The 23,450-nt window shown below is 43.9% G+C and overlaps 1 protein-coding gene and 2 long non-coding RNA genes across 4 annotated transcripts in view; 2 read left to right on the top strand and 1 right to left on the bottom strand.

Annotated features, from left to right (window-relative positions):
* Positions 1 to 4,285, top strand: part of ANGPT4 (angiopoietin 4) — a 69,760-nt gene extending 65,475 nt beyond the window's left edge. The window contains exon 9 of the mRNA XM_001366733.4: positions 660 to 4,285. Within this exon, the coding sequence (XP_001366770.2) occupies positions 660 to 820 (161 nt within the window). The 3' untranslated portion in view covers positions 821 to 4,285. The remainder of the gene's footprint in view (positions 1 to 659) is intronic.
* Positions 3,260 to 15,821, bottom strand: LOC103099183 (uncharacterized). Its single transcript, XR_008915243.1, has 4 exons — positions 15,690 to 15,821; positions 10,147 to 11,842; positions 5,869 to 5,923; positions 3,260 to 3,996 (listed from the first exon to the last, which is right to left on the bottom strand). It is a non-coding gene; the product is annotated as an uncharacterized LOC103099183 (long non-coding RNA).
* A 152-nt stretch (positions 15,822 to 15,973) lies between these two features.
* LOC103099052 (uncharacterized) lies at positions 15,974 to 23,421 on the top strand. Of its 2 annotated transcripts, none has more exons than XR_008915242.1 (2): positions 15,974 to 16,112; positions 23,182 to 23,421. It is a non-coding gene; the product is annotated as an uncharacterized LOC103099052 (long non-coding RNA). The 2 variants fall into 2 exon arrangements; XR_458068.3 differs by lacking the exon at positions 15,974 to 16,112 and adding an exon at positions 17,942 to 18,077.
* The last annotated feature ends 29 nt before the right edge of the window (positions 23,422 to 23,450 follow it).

The following is a 23,450-nucleotide window of genomic DNA, read 5'->3' as shown; positions in this document are numbered from 1 at the left end:
TCTTCTGCCTTGGAATCAATACTTACAAGCATAAGACAGAAAGTAAGGATTTGGGAGGGGAAACGTATATCAGGTTTCTATGAAGCTTTACAGTTAAAAACTATTTTCCTTAGAGACGGGAGGTTCTGGGTTCAAATCTGGCCTCAGACACTTCCCGGCTGTGTGACCCTGGGCAAGTCACTTGACCCCCATGGCCCAGCCCTTACCACTCTTCTGCCTTGGAACCAGTACACAGAAGTGACTCCAAGACGGAAGGTAAGGGTTTAAAAAAAAAAACTTTTCCTCACACTAGCCAATGCAAATATTATTTCCCCGTTTTAGCAATTGAGAAATAGAAGTTCAGCAAGGGGAAAATGAATTGCTGGGGTCATGCCAAGAAGCATAATCTGCTAGGGATCCTGGCCCTCCATCGAGGGCTCTTGCCAAATAAAAGTCAAACAATTGATGACAACCAATTCAAACCATGGTGAGCTTTCCGGCAGCTCAGCCGACAGGTATCAGCGGGCGGCTCTGCTCTCCCTGCACTTGTACGTGCCCCACAGCGATCTGTAGGACTCTGGGGGCACGGGCGCAGGCAGGGAGAACGTCTATGAGCTCTCGAGCCCATGCTACCCTGGCAGGTATCCGGGCCAGACTAGAACAGTTTTCTCTCGTTCCAGGATGGTGGTTCGATGCCTGTGGACTCTCCAACCTCAACGGCATCTATTATCCAGCCAGGCACAATGTCCGAAAGCTCAATGGCATCCGGTGGCACTACTTCCAGGGCCCCAGCTACTCGCTTCGGGCCACACGCATGATGGTGAGGCCCACAGACTTCTAGAGCCACGCCGGCCCACGCCGAAGGCCCTCAGTGGCCGTCGAGGGGGAAGAAACTCACCCCTGAGCCTGACCTAAAGCTCATGGCACCAGGAGGTGTTGCTTGAAGGTCTTCCTGGGGGAGGAGAGGAACCTCAACAGACTGCTGGATTCCACAAATTCATTTATATGCCCCCAAACAGAACCAGCTTTGGATGGCCCCAAGATGCTGGAAGTCAATGTTGGACAAGCCTCACCAAGATGGCCAGATTGTCTCCTAGAGGCCACACTGGCACTGGCTCTAGAGCTCAGATTCTTGTGGTTCCCTCCCCTCTGGGAAAGGCCCACAGGGCAGAGACGCCCCTGGACTCCTTGGACACAAGCCCCACTTTGGAGGAGAGAGGCTTCCTTTCTCCTTGTACTGATGCCCACTTGAGTCTACTTCTGTTTTGACCTCTGCCCCACTCTCTCCCATCATTTAGCATCCTCTCCCATCGTCTCCTGGCCTTAGCCATCCTGTCCTCATCCAGCCCAGTATCCTTTCCACCCTCAGTCTGGGCGGCCCCTCTTTGTCCTCAATGCTGCCATCCAGAAACCTTATTACATGGCCAGATGAGCTGGCTCCTTCTATCTTCCCCACCACCACCACCCACACACACTCTAATTAGATCCAGAGAATCATCTTCACTCCAAAAGGCCAGGCTTGCAAGTCCTTGGTTTATGCTGGGTTCCCTGGGGGAGGGGGGAGGAAGGAGAGCAGTTTAAACTGGTCTGCTGAGCATAAAAAGGGAGAGGAGACCCTTTGACTCTCGTTGCCTTTGAGATGATTGGAAACCTCTGTCTAGCTCAGCTTGTCAAATGGTTCTCTCCATCTCAGACCCAGGCCCCATTGCAGAAGACCCCCTGGATTAGGCCTAATAGAGTGACTCTCTCCCAGAGTCAGCCTCATCCACCCCGTCTGGCCTTAAGGGCATCAGTATCCCCAGGAGTCGATGCGGGAGCCTGACCTGGCCAGGAGGGTCAGGAAAGAGGGCAGGCTAGTCAGTCATCCCAGAGAGACAAACGTGGATGAACTTTGCCAGTAGGGCCAGTGACAGAGACAAGAGGTCTCTCAGTCCATTTTTCAAAGGATTAAGATCAGAGCTGCTTCAGGGACCAGCTGCTCTGTTGGGCAATTACTTATCCTATCTGGCAGGCCAGCTTTCTCTTGGACCAGGCATCTACCCATTCTATGGGCAACAAAAGTATAGAAGAGACACCGCCGGTCTCTGCCGGGTAGTCCTCCTCTGTCTATAGTGATTCCCCTCTTTCCCCACTTCCTCCAGAACCCATTCTAGGAAAGGAGGCAAGATCTCTCTGAAAATATCCAGACCTGGGTTCCTCTCCTAGGGGAACTTACATCTTTATTTGGCCACTGTTGAAGGGGAGGGGATGGCAAAGAGAAGAGAGGTGGGAATGAAGGACTTTGTCCCTAGTAGACAGATAGTCCAACTTTAGCAAACAGATGGGGAAGGTCCAAAGGTAGAAGAAGCCTCTGGGTCTGGGTAAGGCCAGTTCTGTGTTCCTGCTCTAGAGAACACAGAAGAAGAATAAACCCCATACTGCCCTCAGGGTACTCACCATCTTAGACAGGCAGAGTAAAAGAAGACATTTCTCATGGTGCTAATGATCAGTAGTCCGAAGGATAATCTGTAAAAATGAAAGGATCTTAGATCCCTTTGAGTTCCAAATCTGTGATTTGGAGGTAATAGTCTGTGAGACTCCCTTTTTTGTTGGAGCTAGTAAGGCACAGTCCATATAGTAGGTATTCGAAGAAGGAGATGTCAGTTGGATTTGAAATAATCAGGGGAGATTTCCAAGGGAGAGGGCACAGAATAGTTTGGGAGAGACCAGAAGGAAAAGTAGGATTTGGGTGGGTAGAGAGAAGGGCAGGAGAAAACAGAAGTCGGAAAAAAATTTTTTGTCCTTGATTCAGAGATAGCTTCTTGCCTTGGATGCCAAAGACAGAATCCCAAAAGAATGCTGAGCCAAATCTCCATTGTTCTTATAATATAGGCCAGTAAGGGAGGTTACACTCCCCCTAGACTGGTGAATAGGGGAGAGGGAGAGAAGAGGTTGATCTTCCCCTCTCTTCCCCTTGGTGAAGACAATCTGAGTTTGTTTCCTAGAGGGACAGAGTATGTTTCCTCAGAGATTTGGTTTGGGAGGTAGAGGTTAAGGACTGGAGGAGAGGGCTTTGGAGAAATGACCCACTGCCTCCCTTCTTGGTCTTAGCTGTTCTGTGAGAGGCAGGACATAATTTCCTGCCTCTGGATCCTCCCAATATCCCAACTACCACTTACCTTTTGAGATCTGGGTTCACTTCCCAACCCTAGTCTTGAGCTAATCCTCCTCCTTGGGGAGAGGTGTGATTCTCCCCAAATCTTCAGTCTCCTTCTTTAGTGTCAGAAAGCAGGCAGACCTGGTCTATATAATAACACTTTAATAGAAAATCACCCAGGGAAGAGGAAATAGGAGGGTTGAGTAAGGAAAGTGGGGAGCAGGAGTCCCTAAAGACTGACAAACTGACCCCCCAAATTTCATGGGGTCCAGGTTCTAAGTCTTGATCCTTCTTCTGGTCAGCTGCTGGTTGTCCCTATTCCTGAGCTAATTTGGTTATTGTTGGAGTTCAGTACAGACTGGGGAATAGAGAAATGGAGAAAATCCTTGGAGAGGATTTCCTCAGTAGATGGCTTCTTCTAAAGTCCAATCTACTGTGTTGAGATTAGCAAAAGATCTCCAGGGAAGCCATTGGTGTCCAAAGGGAAACCTCCAGCCTTTGAGATCCTCTTGTCAGGCTCTTAGCTGAAGGAGTCAGAGTTGAAGTGGCAGTTTCTCAGTTCTCTCAGCTCTTGTTCCGTTTGGAATTCTGCGTCCCTTCCTTTCTGCCCTTCCCTCTTGTGAGCTGCTTCTTGCTTTCCTTCCAGATGTCCTTCCTTTGCATCTTCCTCTCTTTTGCAAATTTTCTCTTTCACTCTTTAGAGAAGGAACATGGTATTTTAGGATGAGGGCATGGGTGTGCATCTCAGTTTTACTCCTTACCAGCTGCTAGAACTCGGATAAGGAATGACCTTCCTGGATCTTAGTTTCCTCATTTGTAAAGTAAAGAGAATGGAACTATAAGAATTCTCTCAGGTACTTTCCAGATCAGAATATATAATCCTAAAATAAAATGTAAAAGGAAAAAATGTAAAACCCTACACTTGGGTTCAAAAAATAAACTTCACAAGTTCAAGATGAGGAGGACATGGGGAAATAATTGACACTCAGAAAAAGATCTGAGGGTGCAAGTGGATTACAAGCAAGTCTGTGCTGGTCAATGTTTAATATTGGCTCTCCACAAAATGTACGGCATTCACACTTTTAAGTTTAATCTGCATTACTAACATTTTTTTCCAGCACTTTAAAAGTCTAGACAACAAAACAATAAATCGAGCCCTGATTTGTAGCATTTTATGATTTCCACGGTGTAAGTGCGCAAGCTAGAAATTTAAATGGCTCCAGCACAGTCCTTAAAAAAAAAAAAACTTACTAGTCAACAATCTGATATGGCAGCCAAAGAGCTAAGATTAACTTGGTCTCCGTTAAGAGAAAAATATTATCTGCACCAGGAAGGAGATAGATAATCCCACTGTACTCTGTCCTGTGTCTGATCCCATCTGAAACAGTATACTAATTTTGGGCATTCCATTCTAGAAGACAGTGATTAGTTGGAGGAGCAAGGTGAAGGGCCTTGAGATCATGGCATATAAAGGATTAAAGAAACTGAGATACTTAACCCTGGAGAAGAGAATACCTAGGAGAGATGAGAGACAGATTAGACTTGTTCTACCAGTCCTAGGGGCAGCTAGGTGGTGCAATGAATAGAAATCTGGACCAGGAGTCAGGAAGACTTGAATTCAGTATTATCTATATAGTCCTAGACAATTCTTTTAACTCTGTTTGCCTCAGTTTCCTTATCTATAAAATGAGCTGAAGGAAATAGCGAATCATTCTGTTATCTTTGCCAAGAAAACCCCAGATGGGGTCATGAAGAGTCCGACGCAACTGAAAAAGACTGAAGGACACTTGGCCCTGGAGGATAGAGCCAGGATCAAGGATAGAAGCTGCAGAGGCAAGTGTAGGCTCGATGGGAGGGACCATCTCAGCTCCCCGGTGGGCTGCTTTGTTAAGTCTTGGGCTTAGAGAAGGAACTCTTTGGAGGTCTTCAAACAAAGCTTGGACGACCAGCTAGATATTTTGAGGGAGAGATTCTAATTCGGCTAGGGTTTGATTGATGGCTGTTGAGATCTCTTCCAGGCCTGATGGTCTATGATTCTGTGACAAAGGTCCTTTACCTTCCACTGGCTCTGTTCTATGGTCCTTCCCAGCTCTCACATTCTAGGAGTCCCATTCCTGTCCTAGCCTGAGAAAGGGATGGCTGGGGTTGGGGTAGAGGGAACAGGGTAGAAGCCCTTACCTAGAAACCTGGCTTGGTGTCTGTCCCCAATGAGTAGAGTTTGTGGGTTGGGTCAGACAGCTTTCAATCCTGCAGAGCATTAGAGATCTAGGCCTGCCTGGGGGCAGAAGCGTGGAGTGAAGCAAAGGAGGAAAGCCAGTAGTGTTAAAGGCTGAAACCCCAATCTGGGGAGGGTTCTTTGGTGTCCATGGTGACAAATATTTGTGGGTTGGGTCTAATACTTCCAATCCCCGAGGAAGAGTTCAGTCGTTAGAGCCAAAGAAGACAATAGAACTAGAGCACCTCCCTGACCCTTACTTACCTCTAGCTGTTACTTGTATAGTAGAAGGAGCCCTGGCCTAGGAGGCACAAGATCTGGGTTCAAGTCCTAACTGGGTCATAACTGGCTGTAAGACCTGAAACAAGTCCTTTCTACTTCTAGACGCCTTTTGTTTTCTCCCCTGAGTGAGAAGGTTGGGATTCAGACCTCTGATGTTTCCTAAGCATTGCATGGAGTTGGCTCAAAGCCAGGAAGAATTGAATTCAGATTCAAATCTCTAACTCACAAGCAGTCTGAGTTTAGACAAGTTACTTACCTTCTCAGTGGTCTAGGCCAATTCTCTAACTCTCAGTTGCAGAGAAAGTGCCGACCTGCATTAATAAAGAGAATTTACTCACCTGGTGTTCCCTATAACAAGGAAACCTCAAATCTAGTCCAATTTTTTTCTTTTAATATCATCACCTTCCCCCACCTCCTCTCCCTATAACAAAAAAGCATGTCAAACAAACAACACTCTGGTCATAGCTGACTTAAAAGGCCTCATTCCCATCCTATAGTTACTTCTCAGCCCCTCTATTAAGAGGCAAGAACTTGCTGGGTCACCACCAGTCCTAAAGTCTCCAGCTTTATCGAGCTGGAGAAGAGCTCTGGGTAACAGTGCTGCCTGCTGCTGGGGCTTGTTCTGCATGCAGTGGAGCCAGGGGGGCCATTTCTCTGAGAAGAGGGCAGATGCCCATGCCCACAGGCACCTCATTCCTTCCTCTGAATGGCAGAAAACAGCCAGAGTTCATCTCAGCTACTGAGTATCCAGAGCCGAGCTAGTGGGGGGACAGAAGGAGGGCTCCCTCCTCTCAGGCTTCCATCCTAGGCACCAAGCACCACCATTGCCCAATGGAGCAGATGGCCCTGATAGAAAGTTCAGATGGAGTTTGACTGGCTGGGTAGAAGGTTCCCCAGGGCATAGCTCTATCTTCCCTGGGCCAGGCCTGTTGCACCAAAAGGATGACTCTCCAATGATGGATTTTAAGACAGTAGGAGAGGCCTGTGGGTAAAAATGGGCAGGGTCTGCCCAGGTCCCTCCTATTACATGGTAGAAGCAGCCAGCTTCTTGCATTCAGACATTCATGGGCTACCAGGGGCTGATCATCAGACCATAGCATATGAACCAGAGAATTTCCATGCTACTGAGGCTTGGGAGAGAACACCCCAGTGGGGCCTTAAAGTATGGGACCCAGAACATTGGATCTAGACGGGATCTTAAGCCATAGAATATTAAAGCTGGATGAGACAGACTAGTCTAACCACCTCATTTTATAGACAAGGAAAACTGCATGTGAGGCCAAGCTGAGCTCATATCTTCAAGTCTAGTCCCAGTTTCTGTCCCTGCTATCTATCTTCCAGTTAGGACTAGACCTCCCCTGTTAGAGCCTTCTCTCCCTGTACCCCAGCACCCCCTAAACCCCCACCCTGGCACTTCCATACCAGAAAAGGAGAGAAATAAGCTTGCCCCTCCCAACTTTCCTCTCTCCCTTCCCCCTTTCCTCCAAGGCAGGCCAAAGAAAAGAGCTTGTTTTATTTTTATATTGACAAATATTTATTTTTATTCTTCAGATTTTATAAGCAGGGTGTGAGTGGGTTTAGGGGGGGCCAGAACTGGTGGGGGGGAGACCAAGGATATGGGGCTAGGACCAGGGGCCCAGCCTGGGAGGAAAAACTTGGCTCTACCCAGCAGAAAAACTCCCCTGGGAAGAAACAAAAGCTTAGACCCCAGGCTGCCTCCTCTGCCCAGTTTCTGTTTCTTTTTGTTTGGTTTTTGATTGTTGTTGTTATTATTGTTATTTTAAAGACCCCAAGGAGCCAATTTTTACTTGGAGAATTACAAGGCTCCCTCCTGGTTTATCTCTCAAAATCTAGAAGAGACCTTAAATGTCTTCTAGGCCAGAGGTTCTTAAATTTGTCTGTGTCCTAGACCCCTTCGGCAGTATGAGGAAGAATATGGATTCCATCTTAGAGTAATGGATTTTAAAGGCATAAAATAAATTATATAGGATTACAAAGGAAACCAAAGGGTTAGTGAAAATAAAGATGTAATTTTCTTTTTCCCATCCAAGTTCACAGAACCCTATCCTTAGACACCCAATTAAGATCCCTAGTCTATTCTAATTCTCTTGTTTGACAGATAAGGAAACTGAGGCCAGAGAATGGAAATGATTTTTATAAGGTCATACTGGTCAGTGTGTGAACTTGGCTTTTCTGACTCTGATTCCATTGTAATAGGTTGTTACTTTCTCTTTCCCTCTTTTCTCCTCCCTTTCTCTGCCTCCCTTGCTCTCCTGCTTTCTGCTCTCCTTTCTCCGCCTCCCTCCTCTGTCACCACTCACCTCCAGATATAGAAGGCCTGCTGGTAAGGGCCTCGAGGAACCTCCACAGATCAGTGCCAGGCTGCAGGCCTGCTCCATTTCTTTTTTTTTTTTTAAACCCTTACCTTCTGTCTTGGAGTCAATACTGTGTATTGGCTCCAAGGCAGAAGAGTGGTAAGGGCTAGGCAATGGGGGTCAAGTGACTTGCCCAGGGTCACACAGCTGGGAAGTGTCTGAGGCCAGATTTGAACCTAGGACCTCCCGTCTTTAGGACTGGCTCTCAATCCACTGAGCTACCCAGCTGCCCCCTTGCTCCATTTCTAAGTCAATTGAGGTGTAGTGAAGCCAAGAGTCCTAGATTGGGACTCAAGAGACCCAGATTCAATCAATCAACAAACGTTTATTAAACCTCAATGGGTGCCAAATTGCTAGGGATTGGAGAAAAACAAAATAATTCCCTACCCTCAGGGGACTTGGATTAGGGGGGGAGGGGAGATAAGACATCTAACTATATATATAAAATCTATACTTTGGGCTTAGACTAGTGATTTCATGGCTTTGGGAATCTGCTGATGAGGACACCCCCTTTTCTAGACAGAGGTGCCTGGGGCCCCTTGGCTAAGTAATCTGCTTAGGATCACTCAGACAGTAGTGTTAGTTGAAGAACTTGAACCCAGGTCCTACAGACCCAAAGAATCACTCTCCATCCACTATCCAGCACTGCCTCTTGCCCAAAATATAAAGTAAGATAAGGTTGGGGGGATAGGGGAGTTGGATGCAGAAGTCCCTGGGAGGCTCAGGAAGATCCCAAGGAGAACAGGGTGTCTGAACTGAACTTGAAGTTAGAGATTCTGCGAGGTCTAACCCAGGAGGGAGTGCACACCGTGTGTGGGGGACAGATTAAAGCAAAGGCCAGAGACTGAAGGAATGCCATGTGTAAGGAAAATCATGAAGGCCAGTTTGACTGAGCCACAAAGTACCTCAAGGAAGAACGTATAATGATCCAGGCTACATCACTGAGTTTGGGCAGATAACTGAATGGGCCATGAGCAGCCAGGTGGCCTAGAGACGGGAGGTCCTAGGTTCAAATTTGGCCTCAGATTCTTCCTAGAGGTGTGACCCTGGGCAAATCACTTAACCCCATTTGCCCAGCCCTTGCCCTTCTGCCTAAGAGTTGTAACTAATACAGAAAGAAAGGGTTTTTAAAAAATAAAAAGGGAATAGCTCAGACTAGATTACCTCTAAGTTCCTTTCTAGCTCTGACATTCTATGTTCTATAGGCCAAGTTCCCATCTAGCTCTATTATTCTCTGTTCTGAGATCTTTTTTAGCTCGGACATTTTGTTTTAATCTTCTTTCCAGTTCTAACATTCTATGTTCTAAGAGCTCTGTCAATTTTATTATTCCAACATGCTAGGATCCAAGAAAATGTCTCTGGAAACCCAAGACAGCACAGAGAGCATCCTACTTAGGCTATGGCATGTGTGACTTTCATCCCAGGCTGGGTCTTGTGAAAAGAGAGATCTAAGGGGAGAAAGAAGGAGGTCCAGCTCTGAGATCCAGAATCTGAGATTTATAATCTTCAGGATGTCCTCCTGACCTACCCCATTTCTCCCACCCCAAAGTCCTAGCAAGAGAAAGGGTGATTCTATAGAGAAAAGTCTGGCCATACTGAGCCATGCCAGGGCATGAAGCTGGAGGAGAAACATTCTCAGGTTGGGGCTTCTTTCATTAATAAGGCTCACCCCTGGCAGGGAATCTATGTTCCCATACTAGGCAAGAATTCCCACCTCCAGCGGGCAGCTGGGTGACTTAGTGGATTGAGAGTCAGGCCTAGAGATGGGAGGTCCTAGGTTCAAATCTGACCTCAGACACTTCCCAGCTATGTGACCCTGGGCAAGTCACTTGACCCCCATTGCCTAGCCCTTACCACTCTTCTGCCTTGGAGCCAATACACAGTATTGACTCCAAGATGGAAGGTAAGGGTTTTATTTTTTAAAAGGGTGGGGGGGGGAGGACAGATGGGTAGCTCAGTGGATTGAGAGCTAGCCCTAGAGACTGGAGGTCCTAGGTTCAAATCTGGCCTCAGACACTTCTCAGCTGTGTGACCCTGGGCAAGTCACTTGACCTACATTGCCTAGCCCTTACCACTCTTCTGCCTTAAAGCCAATACACAGTATTGATTCCAAGACAGAAAGTAAGGGTTTAAATTAAAAAAAAAAACAGAATTCCCACCTCCTAGGAATATCCCAGACTCCTCCTGGGACAAGAATTGTCATTAGCATGCTGCTTCTTGAGAAAGGAAGATCCCATCTCTTCAATCTAAACAGGATGTTGACACTTCCTGGCAAAAGAGAGGGAAAACATGTGGTCTATGGAGGTCAGAATGCCTATGGTTTGGGGACTGTCAGGTTGGTTTTGAGTCTAGTTCCTTGTGGACAGAAGAGCCAGTTAGTTGCTTGGGAGAAATGATGGACCCCTGCCATTCACCGTCATCTGCATCATTGGAAGACATTTTCCTGAGCACTTCCCCAAAACAAGTTCCTCGTAGGTATAACCTTGCTGCTTTCAGGTGCATTATTTCTGGGGTGAGCTTAAGTAGGCCTTTGGCCTTCTGCTCTAGGTATGGCACCTATATCAATGAATAGAGGCTGGGTGTATGTGCTTTGCCAGGACACAGGTGGGAAAGCCAGGTCTCCCCTTTCCATTTTCTGCTACCCGCTCACCAAGAAATGGGGGCTGAGCATACAACTGGAAGAAAGCTTAAGGCCAATTCCTGAGCAGTTGGGTAACCACTGATGATGAGAGTAGTAAGAATAGCTACAATTTCCACGGAGCTTGCTATATTTCATCCCTCCTATATCCTAGGAGGCTGAGATTATTCTCCTGGCTAAACTGGAGCTCAGAAAAGATGTCATTTTATTTTTTTTCTTTTAAACCATTATTATCTGTTTTAGAATTGATACTAAATATTGGTTCCAAGGCAGAAGAGTGGAAAAGGGCTAGGCAAATGGGATTAAGAGACTTGCCCAGGATCAACGGCTAGGAAGTATCCTAGGCTAGATTTGAACCCAAGACCTTCCATCTCTAGGCATGGCTCTCTATCCACTAAGTCTCCTAGCTGCCCTGAGAAGTATTTTCTCAAGACAATGCAATCACTCAGTAGTGTATCCAGGTCAAGAACCCAGTTCTGTACCCCTAGTACAAGATTCTTTGGAGCATAACTTGTAATAACTCATCTTTGAGTATAACTCACATTTCTGTAATGCTTAAAGTGCGTAAAACATTCCTCTCACTATTATCCTCAAAATGAGGCTCAAAGAACGGAAAGGAGTTGCCCCAGGTCCATACTACCAGTGATCAGCAGAGCCAGGATTCCAATATGGATCTAAAGGCTCTTTCTGGGAGCAGCTGGGTGGCTCAATGGATTGAGAGCTAGGCCTAAAGACGGGAGGTCCTAGGTTCAAATCTGGCCTCAGACACTTCCTACCTGTGTGACCCTGGGCAAGTCACTTGACCCCCATTGCCTAGCCCTTATCATTCTTCTTCCTTGGAACCAATACCCATTATTGATTCTAAGATGGAAGGTGAGGGTTTTAAAAAATAAAGTAAAAGTTCTTTCTACTACAACAGGCAAGCATTCTATGGACCAGGCCCCAGAGTTTGGCACCTAGAGAGACAGAAAAATATATTGGATTGAGACCCAGCCCTCAGGGGAACTCCTGGTCTCAGAGAGCAGATGGGACTCCTTCATACAAAGAGCAAAATGTTGGGCCAGATGAGGGGTGCAAGCAAGCTTGTGGTGGAAAGAAACACTCTGGCAGTCCTGGATTCAAACCCCTGCTCTGCCACCCATTCACAGTATGAACTTGAGTGTTCCTTCTTCCCCTATCTCAGGCCTCAGTATCTTCATCTGGAGCTGGAGCAAGTCCTAGAGGAATTGGAGAAAAGAGAGATCTCTGAGATTTGAAATAGTCAAGGATGGCTTCTTAGGGAGATTGTATTTCAGTTATACCTAGAAGGATAAGGAGAACAAGAAAAAATTGGGGAAGACCTGAAGGCTGGGACTATGCAATTCCTGAGACAGCCTACTCCAGCCCTTAAAGCTACACTGTCTGGCTGTGGGAGGTCCTTGTTTGTCCCTTCCTGGCTAAGGAAGGGCAGCAAGGAGAGATAGCCATCCCAGTTCCTCACCCCTGGCTCTCCTGCCAAACGGCCTGGGGCCAGGGAATGGAGCTGAGACCAGCCAGAGGGGCTGGGCAAACATCCATGGGAGCTGGATAAAATCCAGATCTTGGCTTTCCATCCTGCTTAAGAAGGAGGGGGCTGCCTCCTTTTATTTGGCCCCACACACCCCCAGCACCTCTAGGGAGAACAAGCAATTCCTACGGCTTTAGTTCCCTCACACACTCATCCCCCAATGACTTCGAGACACACTGAAAATCCTTCCCTCCTCATCTCCGTAAGATAGAGCTTCTCCATCAGAGCAAAAGGACAGGCATCATGTGGTTTAGTCATTTTCAGTTGTATCTGACTCTTTGTGATCCCTTTTGGGATTTTCTTGGCAAAGATATTGGACTAGTTTGCTATTTCCTTCTCCAGCTCATTTTTAAAAAACTCTTACCTTCTGTCTTAGAATGAATTCTAAATATCAACTCCAAGGCAGAAGAGTGGTAAGGGCTAGGCAATGCAGGTCAAGTGACTTGCCCAGGGTCATACAGCTGGGAAGTGTCTGAGGCCAGATTTAAACCCAGATCCTCCCATCTCTAGGTCTGACTCTATCCACTGAAGCACTTAGCTGCCCCTTAATCTGAATTATTAACATTTTATCCATTACTTTCTTAAGTTTATGCAATCCACAAAACAATAAAGCTGAGTTTTGTAGCATTTTCAATTTCCAAGATATAAATGTTAACAAGGAAAATTTAATCAGGAGTTAATTGGAGTTAGCTCCAACACACTCCTTGTCTCATATCCCTGTGAAGGATGCAGGACAGGGATTGTCATCTCCATATTTTAGATGTAAAAACTGAGACTCAGAGAGAGAAAATGACTTGCATGAAGTCACACAATTTATAAACATTTGCATCAGAGCCCAGGTCTCCTGTGCCAAGTTCAGGTCTCTTTCTACATATACCAAGCTGGCTTTTAATCAAGGGCCTTGGGTTCTTTGCTTCAGAGGATACAAAGTCAATCTGAGGTGGACACAGCGAAATTAGGGTCTCACCCAAAGAACTGACAGCTCTGACTGACTCCACGGCAAGGGGACAAGCTTTATTATAGAAGAATATAGCAAAAGAGGAGCTCTGGGTGGTTAGCTAGCTCGTAAAGTCAGAGAGTGTGGCTAGTGAAAGAAGTAAACAAGTAAGTAAGGGAGGGAAGGTAAGGGGTTTTCAGGAATACTTTTTACCTTGATTCCTTACTAAGAAAGGGGTTATTTGTTTGGGTGACTATTGGCCTGTCATTCCCAAGGAACTGGTGTCACTTTATCCATGGTCCACTTGGGTCTGTTTGGCTTTACCCATGATTCACTCTGGTGGGGAGGAGTGCAAACCAAGATGTAAATGAGATGTTAATGATATGTTAACTAGCCCAGGGCAACTTTGGATCAAATTTTGCTTTTTCTGTGCAGGAAGGCAGTGATTGTGGAAACTGAGCATTATTTGAACCTAGACTTGTGTGACTGGGAACCTGAACCTCTTAAACCAAGGGCTTAGGTTAGGTGATACAAGTTTTCTCATAATTGTATATCTAAGCAACCTATATGTCTTATCTGAAAGGTGTCGCCATACTAATCAGGTACTCATTGTTTCTATGTTCTTCTGACTATTCGAAACTAATTGGCAGGGTTTCGTGGGACCCTTCAACCCACATGGAGTCAATAAGTAAACAAATAGTTATTAAATAGTTACTATGTGCCAGCCACTAAAGAGTTATAAAGAGAGGCCAAAGTAGGTCCCTGTCCTCAAGGAGCTTGTGTTCTATTGAGGGAGACAACATATAAACAAGGTAGATGGGAAGGACTCTGAGAGGGAAAAGCATTAGTGGCCTGGGGTAAGAGCACCAGAGAGACCTCCTGCAGATGATGGACTTTGGGCTGAGTTCTGAAGGAACTCTGACTGAAGGAACTGAAGGAACAAAAGATGTCTACAGCCCTGTGCCTACCCTCAGGAAGGTCAGTAGAGGAGAGGAGCCTCAAATACCTGGAGAGAGAGATCACTAACATTACAGGCAAGGCTAGAAGAATTCAGAGGAAGAAGAGAAGTTCCCTACAAGCTAGGGGTGGAAGGAGAGGAAAGACTACCTGAAGGAAGACTCAATCTAGCCCTTGAAATTGCACTGGACAGGTAGTAGAGCAAAGGCACACTGTGAGCAAAGGCTCAGAGATGGAAGTTTGTAAGGCGAGTGTGAGGAACAGCAGGTTGGTCAGTGTATGGTACATGGAGGGATATAACATGAGATAAGGCTAGGAAGGTAGGCTTGGGATCAGATTTGGGAATATCCCAAGTGGAAGGCCATGCAGAGTCTTCAAAGAAGGTGATATGCCACAGCTCACTGTGCAGACCTGTTATTCTTTATAAAACTTGAGCAACTAGCCTTTGTAAAAATGGACTTGAATCTAGGACTTCAATCCCCAGAAATCCTTGCTCCACTTCCCCAGAGTGCTTTGTAATCTCACTGGGTTCTCACCTGGGCTGAGAGCAAAATGATCACAGAAAGTTGGTCAGAGTTGCTGGACAAAGGCAGATGGAGCAGGGGTCTCTACAATGCCTCTGCAGATTGAGGAGCAGAGGCCATTTATATACAACCTGGTCTTAAATCCATCTATGCATCTGTGTGAGTATTATTTCTCTAAATAGGACATGGCACAAGCCTGACCTAAATTTGTCTCCCCTGCACAATAACTCAACCAATCTGTGACTAAGAAAGAAGCCTTCCCCGTCCCCCTCCCCAGGTCAGCCCATCTCAATCATGGAGCTCTCAGAGATAGGGTTAGGACTCTTCTACTCAGAGACCAGATTTCTCATGCAGGAGTCCAAAAGATGTGAGCCAAGATTCTGGTCCCCTGGTGGGGCCTATGGCAGGCCCCTGAGGCCAAGTCCTGCCTACAAAATGTGTTTGTTTCTCAGCTTGAGTTGAATGTGCCCTCTGCCCCAGGGCCCCTGGGCACTGGACAAGGTTTCCATTCCCTGCTGGAGATAAGATCCAACTGCTCAGATTCCATAGCTCCCAACGTCACAACCCTGGAGGCTTCTACTCTGTACCCTAGGAGGTCAACCAGCTACACTTGCCAGGAAGGAGGCCTCATCTCATTCGCTTGGTCACAGAGCTTAAATGCACCTTAGAACATAGAACAGAATGATAGAGCCAGAAGAGCCCACCATATAGCATAATGCTCTTTTACAAATGGAGAGACTAAGGCCTACAGATGGGAAAGTACTTAACTCAGAGTTGTAGCTATGATTTTTTTTTTCTATCTAGGGCAGAAACAGTTTGGTTTAAGGAATGAGAAGTCCATTTGAATTCTATCATGGAATGCTAAGTCATCTGTTCCCTCTCTCCCGTGGGAGTTGGGGATATTGGTATTACAACAACAAAACTCTATTTCTGTTGGTATCGTACAACAATATAGGGTGGTGGAAGTCCTCCAAGCTAAGCACAAGAATAGTGCTGGATGCAGGAAGGAAATACATACATAAACACACACACACACACACACACACACACACACACACACAACTCTGGAAATGGAAGGCCTCCAGTAAAGCTCTATTTACCCCGTTATAATTCTGGACTTCTCCAATTTCACACAGCAAGTTAGTGGCAGAATCAGAGCCAGAGACCAGATCACCTGCCTCCCAATCCAGAGTAAGGTGATAAATTCTCTTCCAGTTCTGTAAAATTCTACCTTCTATGTTCTAAGATCCCTGCTAACTCAGATATTTTACGTCCCAAGACTCCTTACAGATCTACATTTCCACATTCCGAAGTCCCCTCCAGCTCCACCAATGCATGCTTTATGATCTCATACCCCTCCCGTTCTGACACCTTATGTTCCATCCAAGAAACCAACCTTTTCAAGAGACCCACAAGGCAGAAATCATATCAAGTCTAGGTACTGTTCCTCGATAGCTGAAAATCTACCACCTTCAGAACTTTATACATGGACTCATGAACATGACAGGCAGTGAAGGACAGAGGTGAGAGCACTGAACTACAGGAAGGAGACTTAAGACCTCATCTTGGTTCCGACTTACTTTGCTCTATGACTATAGTCATTTTCCCCCTCTGAGCCCCAGTTCTTCCTCTCTTAAACGAGGGGAATTGATTAAATGATTTCTAAAGTTTTCAATTCTCACTTCTAACATTCAATATTCATAGAAACAGTCAGGATGGGCCATCCACCAGGAAACCAGGACCCAACCACAAAACGTGGGCATTTTGTCATGGTCCCTATTACTATGTAGATACTTTCTTCAAGTCCTTTCCACCTCTTGGTCTGGGACCCACAAAAGCAATAGTACCATTACTGCTAGAAAGCTGTGACAAGTAATTGTTCTAAGGCTCTACTAACTGCCTATCTCTGTGGCTCTGCAGAGGAAAACTTCTCTGCCTCCCATTCCTCAACATGTCTTGTATCACCCTATTATAGGGTGCAAGAGTCTGGAGGATAGGAATGTCTGACTTTTGTATTTGAAAACCCAGTGCCTAACATAGTACCCGGCACAAAGTACCTCTCACTCAGTTTCATCAGTATGTTGGGTCTTTTTTTTTTTTACATATTACATACATATATGGATTATTCACGCTTTGTAAAATCTATTATAACAAAATACGAGTCTAATAAAACTAATAATATAGTGACCTCATCTAAAAGTACATGAGATATTTCATATCTGTAATACCACCCCTACTTTTTAATGATCAGAAATCTCTTTTTTCTCCTTTCTGTCTCCTGCCCCTCAGTGGAAAAGAGAAAAAAATTTCTTGTAACAAATATGCAGAATCAAGCAAAACCATTTCTCCCAGGGGCTATATATAAATATATATGTCTCATTCCACACCCTTAATCTATCAGCTCTCTGTAAGGGATATCATGTTTTATTATTTATCCTCTGGAATATAAACGGTCATTGCATTCATCACAGTTCTAACAGCATTCAAAGTTACTTATTTTTATTGTATTATCATATACATTATTTTTCTGATTCTGCTCTCTTCACTCTGAATCAATTCATTTAAGTCTTTTGGTGTTTTTTTGAAATCACCTATTTCCTCATTTCTTACAGCACAATTCCCACATTATATACAACTTATGTAGCCATTCCTTATTTGTTGAATGTGTTACTTTCTAGTTTTTTGCCAACCACAAAAAGAGCTGCTATAAATATTTTTTTTACACAAATGATCTTTTTCTCTTTCTTGATTGGGTAGTTTTTCATTCAGAAACTCATTCTTTCATCTGTTCCTGCTCCATCATTTGATAGAGGAGAAAACAGAGGCCAAGAGAGGGTAAATATCTTGCCCCAAAGTAACATAAGCAATAAACAATGCAGTCTAGTTCTGTCTCTCTGAATATCTCTGTCTGTCTGTCACACACACACACACACACACACACACACACACACAATTTAAAAATTCTATTTGAGCTGTTTCTACTCCTTTGGTTTTTCCCATTCTTATCTGACCCTGGAGTCTCTGAATAAACCCTGAACCAAGAGGCCCTCTGCTGGCTCCAGAAGGCTGATTCTCTTTCCCAAGAAAGTATACTATGTGTTTCTGTGACTGTATGTGTGTCTGTATCTGTCTCCCATGTACATGCATATTATTTGTAGGTTTACACCCTGGTGTACTTGAATCTGTATGTATAGGTGTATATATGGTGAGATGGGAGCGTTGCATCTTCTCTATTCCCCTAAAACTCTCCACTTTGATGATTCCCAACTCAAGACAGTGGGATGTACAAGAAAGATTCCTAACTTGTGAGTACTTGAGCTTCCTGATGAGACCCTAACTCTCATTATTATAACTGCCGTCATAGTAGAACATATCTGCCTCCCCCACATCCCAGTGGTCCAGCAATATGGCAGCCAACCCATCAGCTGAGAAGACCAATGGGGAGCTCCTGGACAGAGGAAGGTCCTGCTGACACTTCTGGAGGGAAGGTGGGAAGGGTCATTAATAACTTCCCTTCTACCCAAACACCTAACATGCCACTCATATGCCCCTCCACCCACAACTCCACCCACAAACATCTATATCTATATATGTCTCTCTCTCTAGAGAGAGATCAATATATCAATATGGTGAGGTCCTGGTTGGGCTAGGGGGTGGGGGAGAACCAGGCTGCATAAGAAGGATCAAACCAGCCCAGGTTGGAAATGGAACAGGTCAAAGATTCCAGACCAATCACCAGTTCAATCATGCCTCAAAGTGGCTGCCACAGTTCCTGTCTAGGAAAGATAAGGAGAACCAGTCTAGAGATTAAAAAAAGTAGAAGAAGAATCAGGACACCCAAGTTTAAATTCACCTGTTGTCACTGTATTTAATTCCTTCTCTGGGATCCAGTTTCCTCTGGGTAGTCTGAGTAATCTCTAAGGTCCTCTTCTAGCTCTGACTCTTTTATATGGCTCTAGTTCAGCTCTACCACATCCTATGTAACTTTAGGTAACTCACTTCTGTCATCTCAGTTTCCTTAATACCTGCCCTACTTCTTTGAAATGGAATCACAGAGTATTATAGAATACTGACTGTGCCATGGAAAAGGGATCTTGGAATCTAGAATGTCAGAGAGGATGGATCTTAAGAGGCGAGCAGCTGGTCCTACCTCTTATTTGACAGCAAACTGAGGCCCAGGGAAGGGAAATGACCTGTCCAAGGTCACACAGCCCTAAGGTCTACTTTGCTGAAGGTCAGTCCTAATGCAGCAACCAGAGCTTAGGAATTTCTTAAATAGTTTCTGCAAGAAGTAAACAGAGATAGCATCTCTTGGCCACCTTCTGCATTCCAGCAATAAACGCACTACTGATTTCAATGAGGACAAAAAAAAGTCCTAACTTGTTTCACCTGAAGGAATGCTTTCTAAGATAGAACCTCATAATAGAGAGAGAATGTGATCTAGTGAAAATTGTGATGAACTTGGTGTGAAAAAGGCTGGGTTTTGAGTTTCAGTTTTGACAATTACTAGCTATGTGACCATAAGGAAATTATTTCTCTTCTCTAGGCCTTAATGCCTAGTCAGCTTCCTACCTCGCATAGCATTTTTAGGGGAAAGGTTTTAAAAGATGTCAAGTGTAAGGGAAAAGTGAGCAACATAAAAGGGGCTTATTATATTCCCAGAATTGTACAGTAAAAATAAGATTCATTGGCTGGCTGCCTGCTCTCTTAGCAACCTAACATACCCAGGCATTGTAAGGGAGACAGAAAAAGTAAAGACTTCCCCAAGTCTTCAATATTCCCTAAAAGTTCATTAGTAAGTCAAATATTTGAAACCTATTTTCTTATGACCCACCCCCACACCCAAATAAATTCACAAAGTGACTTCGTTTCTAGCCTGCCAAAGTCCATTTAATTCAAAGTAGTCCAATTTCCCAGGTTAGTCCAACAAATTGACTTCGATGCAATGGATGGATTTGGTGTTAGGAAGTCCTAAATTCAAATCTCATTTCAGACATTTACTGTCTGTGTGACCCTAAGCAAGTCACCTAACCTCTATGTCCTGGTTTCCTGTTATGTAATATGGGGCACATCATAATAGCACCTATTATCTCAGGGTTGGAGGGAGGATCTGATGAGGTGATAAACGTAAGTGCTTTGTAAATAATGAAATGCTAAATAAAAATTAACTCGTATTATTCATCAATAGATCTGTGACCTCATCCATGGGGTATTCCTTCCAATGGTGAAGGCTTCTGATCATCTTTACTTTCTCATTTGGTGTCGCTTTTGTCCATATCCTACCACAAGTCCTTGATCCAATGGTCCCTCAATATGCTCAAGATCTTACCTTAAGTCTTTCCAGTGTAAGATAAAGGTACATAAAATCATATATTTAGAGCTAAAAAGGGATATCAGAGGTCCTCTTCAGAGTCCCTCGTGTTAAAGGTGAGAAAATTAAGGCCCAGAGAATTTAATCATCCAATGCCACATGGATTGTTGTTCAGTCATTTCAGTTGTATCTGATTCTTCAAAATCCCATTTGGGTTTTTCTTGGCAAAGATACAGGAGTAGTTTATTTTTTCTCCAGCCCATTTTACAGATGAGGAAACTGAGGAAAATGGGGTTAAGTGATTTGCCCAGGATCACATAGCTAGTAAATGTCTGGGGTCAGATTAGAACTGAGGAAGAGGAATCTCCCCGATTTCAAGCCCAGTGCTCTATCCCCTGCACTACCTACCTGCCCAAGGTTAGAGAGATGCTAAGAGGCAGAACCAGGATTCAAATCCAAGTTCCCTCTCTGACTTTCAATCCAGCATTCTTTCTCCTACACTGTGTTGGCTCCAAGTGTCCATCCTTTTATCCCTGGCTCCTGATACACAAGTAATCTACCTTATTTTTTGATCCTACATCTCTTAGGCATCAACATTAATCTAATATAGTCTATTTATGCTTGCTGGACAATTTTTCATAGTCCCTTTTGGTCCCTGGAAATTGTGATTCCTGGAAGATTATGGTGTTTCATGATTCACAGTCATGCAGCAACCTTGGAAGAATATTAGTGTCTAAAAGACTGGCCTTTGTGTCAGGGAGTCAAGTTGGGGCTGTCAAAAGAACAGCACATTTTCCCAAATACAATCTGGTCTATTCTTTCCCACTTATTCAATTCTAGGTGCAGATAATTATTTAGCTGCAGTGTCTGCCCAAAATAGATATTCTAATAAACTTGTTTTATGAACTGTCCATCCAACTCCATGGCATAGTTTGGACAACAGGTGTTCAGTTGAAACTAATAAGCATTTATTAAGTGCCCATAATGTGGAGATTTTTATTGTATGTGTGATATGTGTTTTCTATCACAGTATGATCAATATGAAACTATGTATTGCATGAAAGAAGTAGTATAATGAGTATCAGACTATTTATATCTTTGGGAGAGGAAAAGAGGGAGAGAGAAAATCTGAATCCCAAAATGTCAGAAAACAATTGTCAAAAATTGTTTCTACCTGAAACCCAGAAGAAAAACATATGATTGATCACATGGTCCAATGGAGATATGATTGGGGAGGTAGACTGTAAAGGATCACTTTATCACAAATATCAATAATATGGAAATGGGTTTTGAACAATGACACATGTAAAATCCAGTGGAATTGCTCATTGGCTTCAGGAGTGGGAGGGAGGAAGGGAGGGAAAGAACATGAATCATGTAACCATGGAAAAATATTCTAAATTAATTAAATATATTTTTAAAAATTTGTTTCTACCTGTACCTGAAAAATAAATAAGTGCCTATTGTGTGCCAGGAGCTGTGCTAAGATATAAGAAAAGGCAAAAGACAGTCTCCGTCTTCAAGGAGCTTGGAATCCAATGGAGGAGCCAACATATACATAAATATGTACAAAGCAAGCTATCTACAGGATAAGTAGGAAATAATTAAAAGAGGGAAAGCACTGGAATAAGAAGGATTAAAGAAGGTTTCCTGTAGGTGAAATTTTAGCAGGGACTTAAAGAAAGCCAGGGAGGTCAGTAGTCTGAGCAGAGGAGGGGCAGTGTTCCAGGAATGAGGGACATTCAGAGAGAACATACTGAGTCAAGAGATGGGATGTTTTGTTCATGGAGCAGCCAGAAAGCCAAGTGTGTAAGAAGACTGGGGAGGTAGAAAGAGTCTAGGTTATGAAGTGCTTGAACTTCATAACCAAAAAGAACATTTTCTACTTGATTCATGTGTGGATGATTAGACTGAACTCTTCTGAGTAGTGCTGAAGTTCATTTAGGAGACTGGGCTTGATACAATCAGCACAATGTCAGCTCCCAACAGAAACATCATGAGAACTTCTCAATCTGTAAGGAATCCTTTTTCCATTTGGACTTCTCCATGAAAGTAGCAAACACCTTTCTAAGCAACAGTCTCTCTTTTGTATCTCATTTTATATTGGTATTGATACAATCAGAGCATCACCTAACAAAGTTAGCTTGCATGTTGCATCTATCAAAGAACTTTGTATTGATGCAGAGAGAAAGAAGCAGAACCAGGAGAACATTGTACACAGAGACTGATATACTGTGGCACAATCGAATGTAATGGTGGACTTCTCTACTACCAAAAATGTAATGATCCAGGACAATTCTGAGGGATCTACGAGAAAGAATGCTATCCACATCCAGAGGAAGAACTGTGAGAGAAGAAACACAGAAGAAAAACATATGATCGATCACATGGTTTGATGGGGATATGATTGGGAATGTAGACTCTAAATGATCACTCTATTGCAAATATTAATAATGTGGAAATAGGTCTTGATCAATAAAACCCAGTGGAATTGTTCATTAGCTACAGGAGGCAGGAAGGAGGGAGGGGAGGGGAAGAATATGAATCATGTAACAATGGGAAAGTATTCTAAAGTAATTAATTAAATTTAAAAATTTTTAATTAAAAAAAAAGACCTTTGCATCATCTTAGCTTATGTAGAGGAGGTGTATGGGGGTGGCAAAAGGAAGGAAACAAGCAGTTATTTATTTAAAATCTCACCTTCCATCTTAGGGTGTTGGTTCCAGGGCAGAAGAGCACAAAGGGCTAGGCAATGGGGGTTGTCACTTGACCAGGATCACACAGTTAAGAAGTGTCTGAGGCCAGATTTGAAACCAGGAAATCCTTTCTCTAGCCTGGCTCTCTATTCATTGAGCCACCTAGATGCCCTAATACTATTGTTCTTTAAGAAGGGTTGAAAGGTATGGTTTCAGGGAAACTTAGGAAGATGTATATGAAACTAAGCAGAGTGGATGGGCAGAACCAGGAGAATAACTTGTACAACTTTGAAAGACTTAGCGATTCCTATCAATACAATATTCTACAGTTCTAGACTCAGGATGAAACATGGTACTCACCTTCTGATAGGAAGGCGATAGACTCAGAGTGCAGATTAAGCCTTTTTTTTTAGGTGAATAGTGGAGGGACTTGTTTTGCTTGATAATATGTATTTGTAATAGGGATTTTTGTTTTTCAAGGTGGGGGGCAGAGGGAGGAAGAAAATTCATATCTAAGAATAAAATAAAATTTAATTAGATAGAAAAAAAAGTAAGTCCATCTGTTCCCTTTTCTTATTTTCATAGGATACTCTGGATAAACATTTGAATTCAACTCATAAAGATTTCATACTGATACAGAGTGAAATAAGCAGAACCAGAAGAAGAATATATTCAATGAATAACATGTAAATTAAAGGATTATTAAAAAGAAAGCCAAACTCCAAGTAACTGAAAAACCAATAATGGTACTGAAGAATAGATGAGACATGCTTCCCTTCTGTCAGCATAAAGGATCTTATGTCAGTATAAAGGGCATTGCAATAATTGTTTTGTACCTTGTTGGTTATTTGTTG

The sequence above is a fragment of the Monodelphis domestica genome, chromosome 1 (genome assembly GCF_027887165.1).
Source record: "Monodelphis domestica isolate mMonDom1 chromosome 1, mMonDom1.pri, whole genome shotgun sequence".
NCBI lineage: Eukaryota > Metazoa > Chordata > Mammalia > Didelphimorphia > Didelphidae > Monodelphis > Monodelphis domestica.
This window is presented reverse-complemented; position numbering and strand designations above follow the sequence as displayed.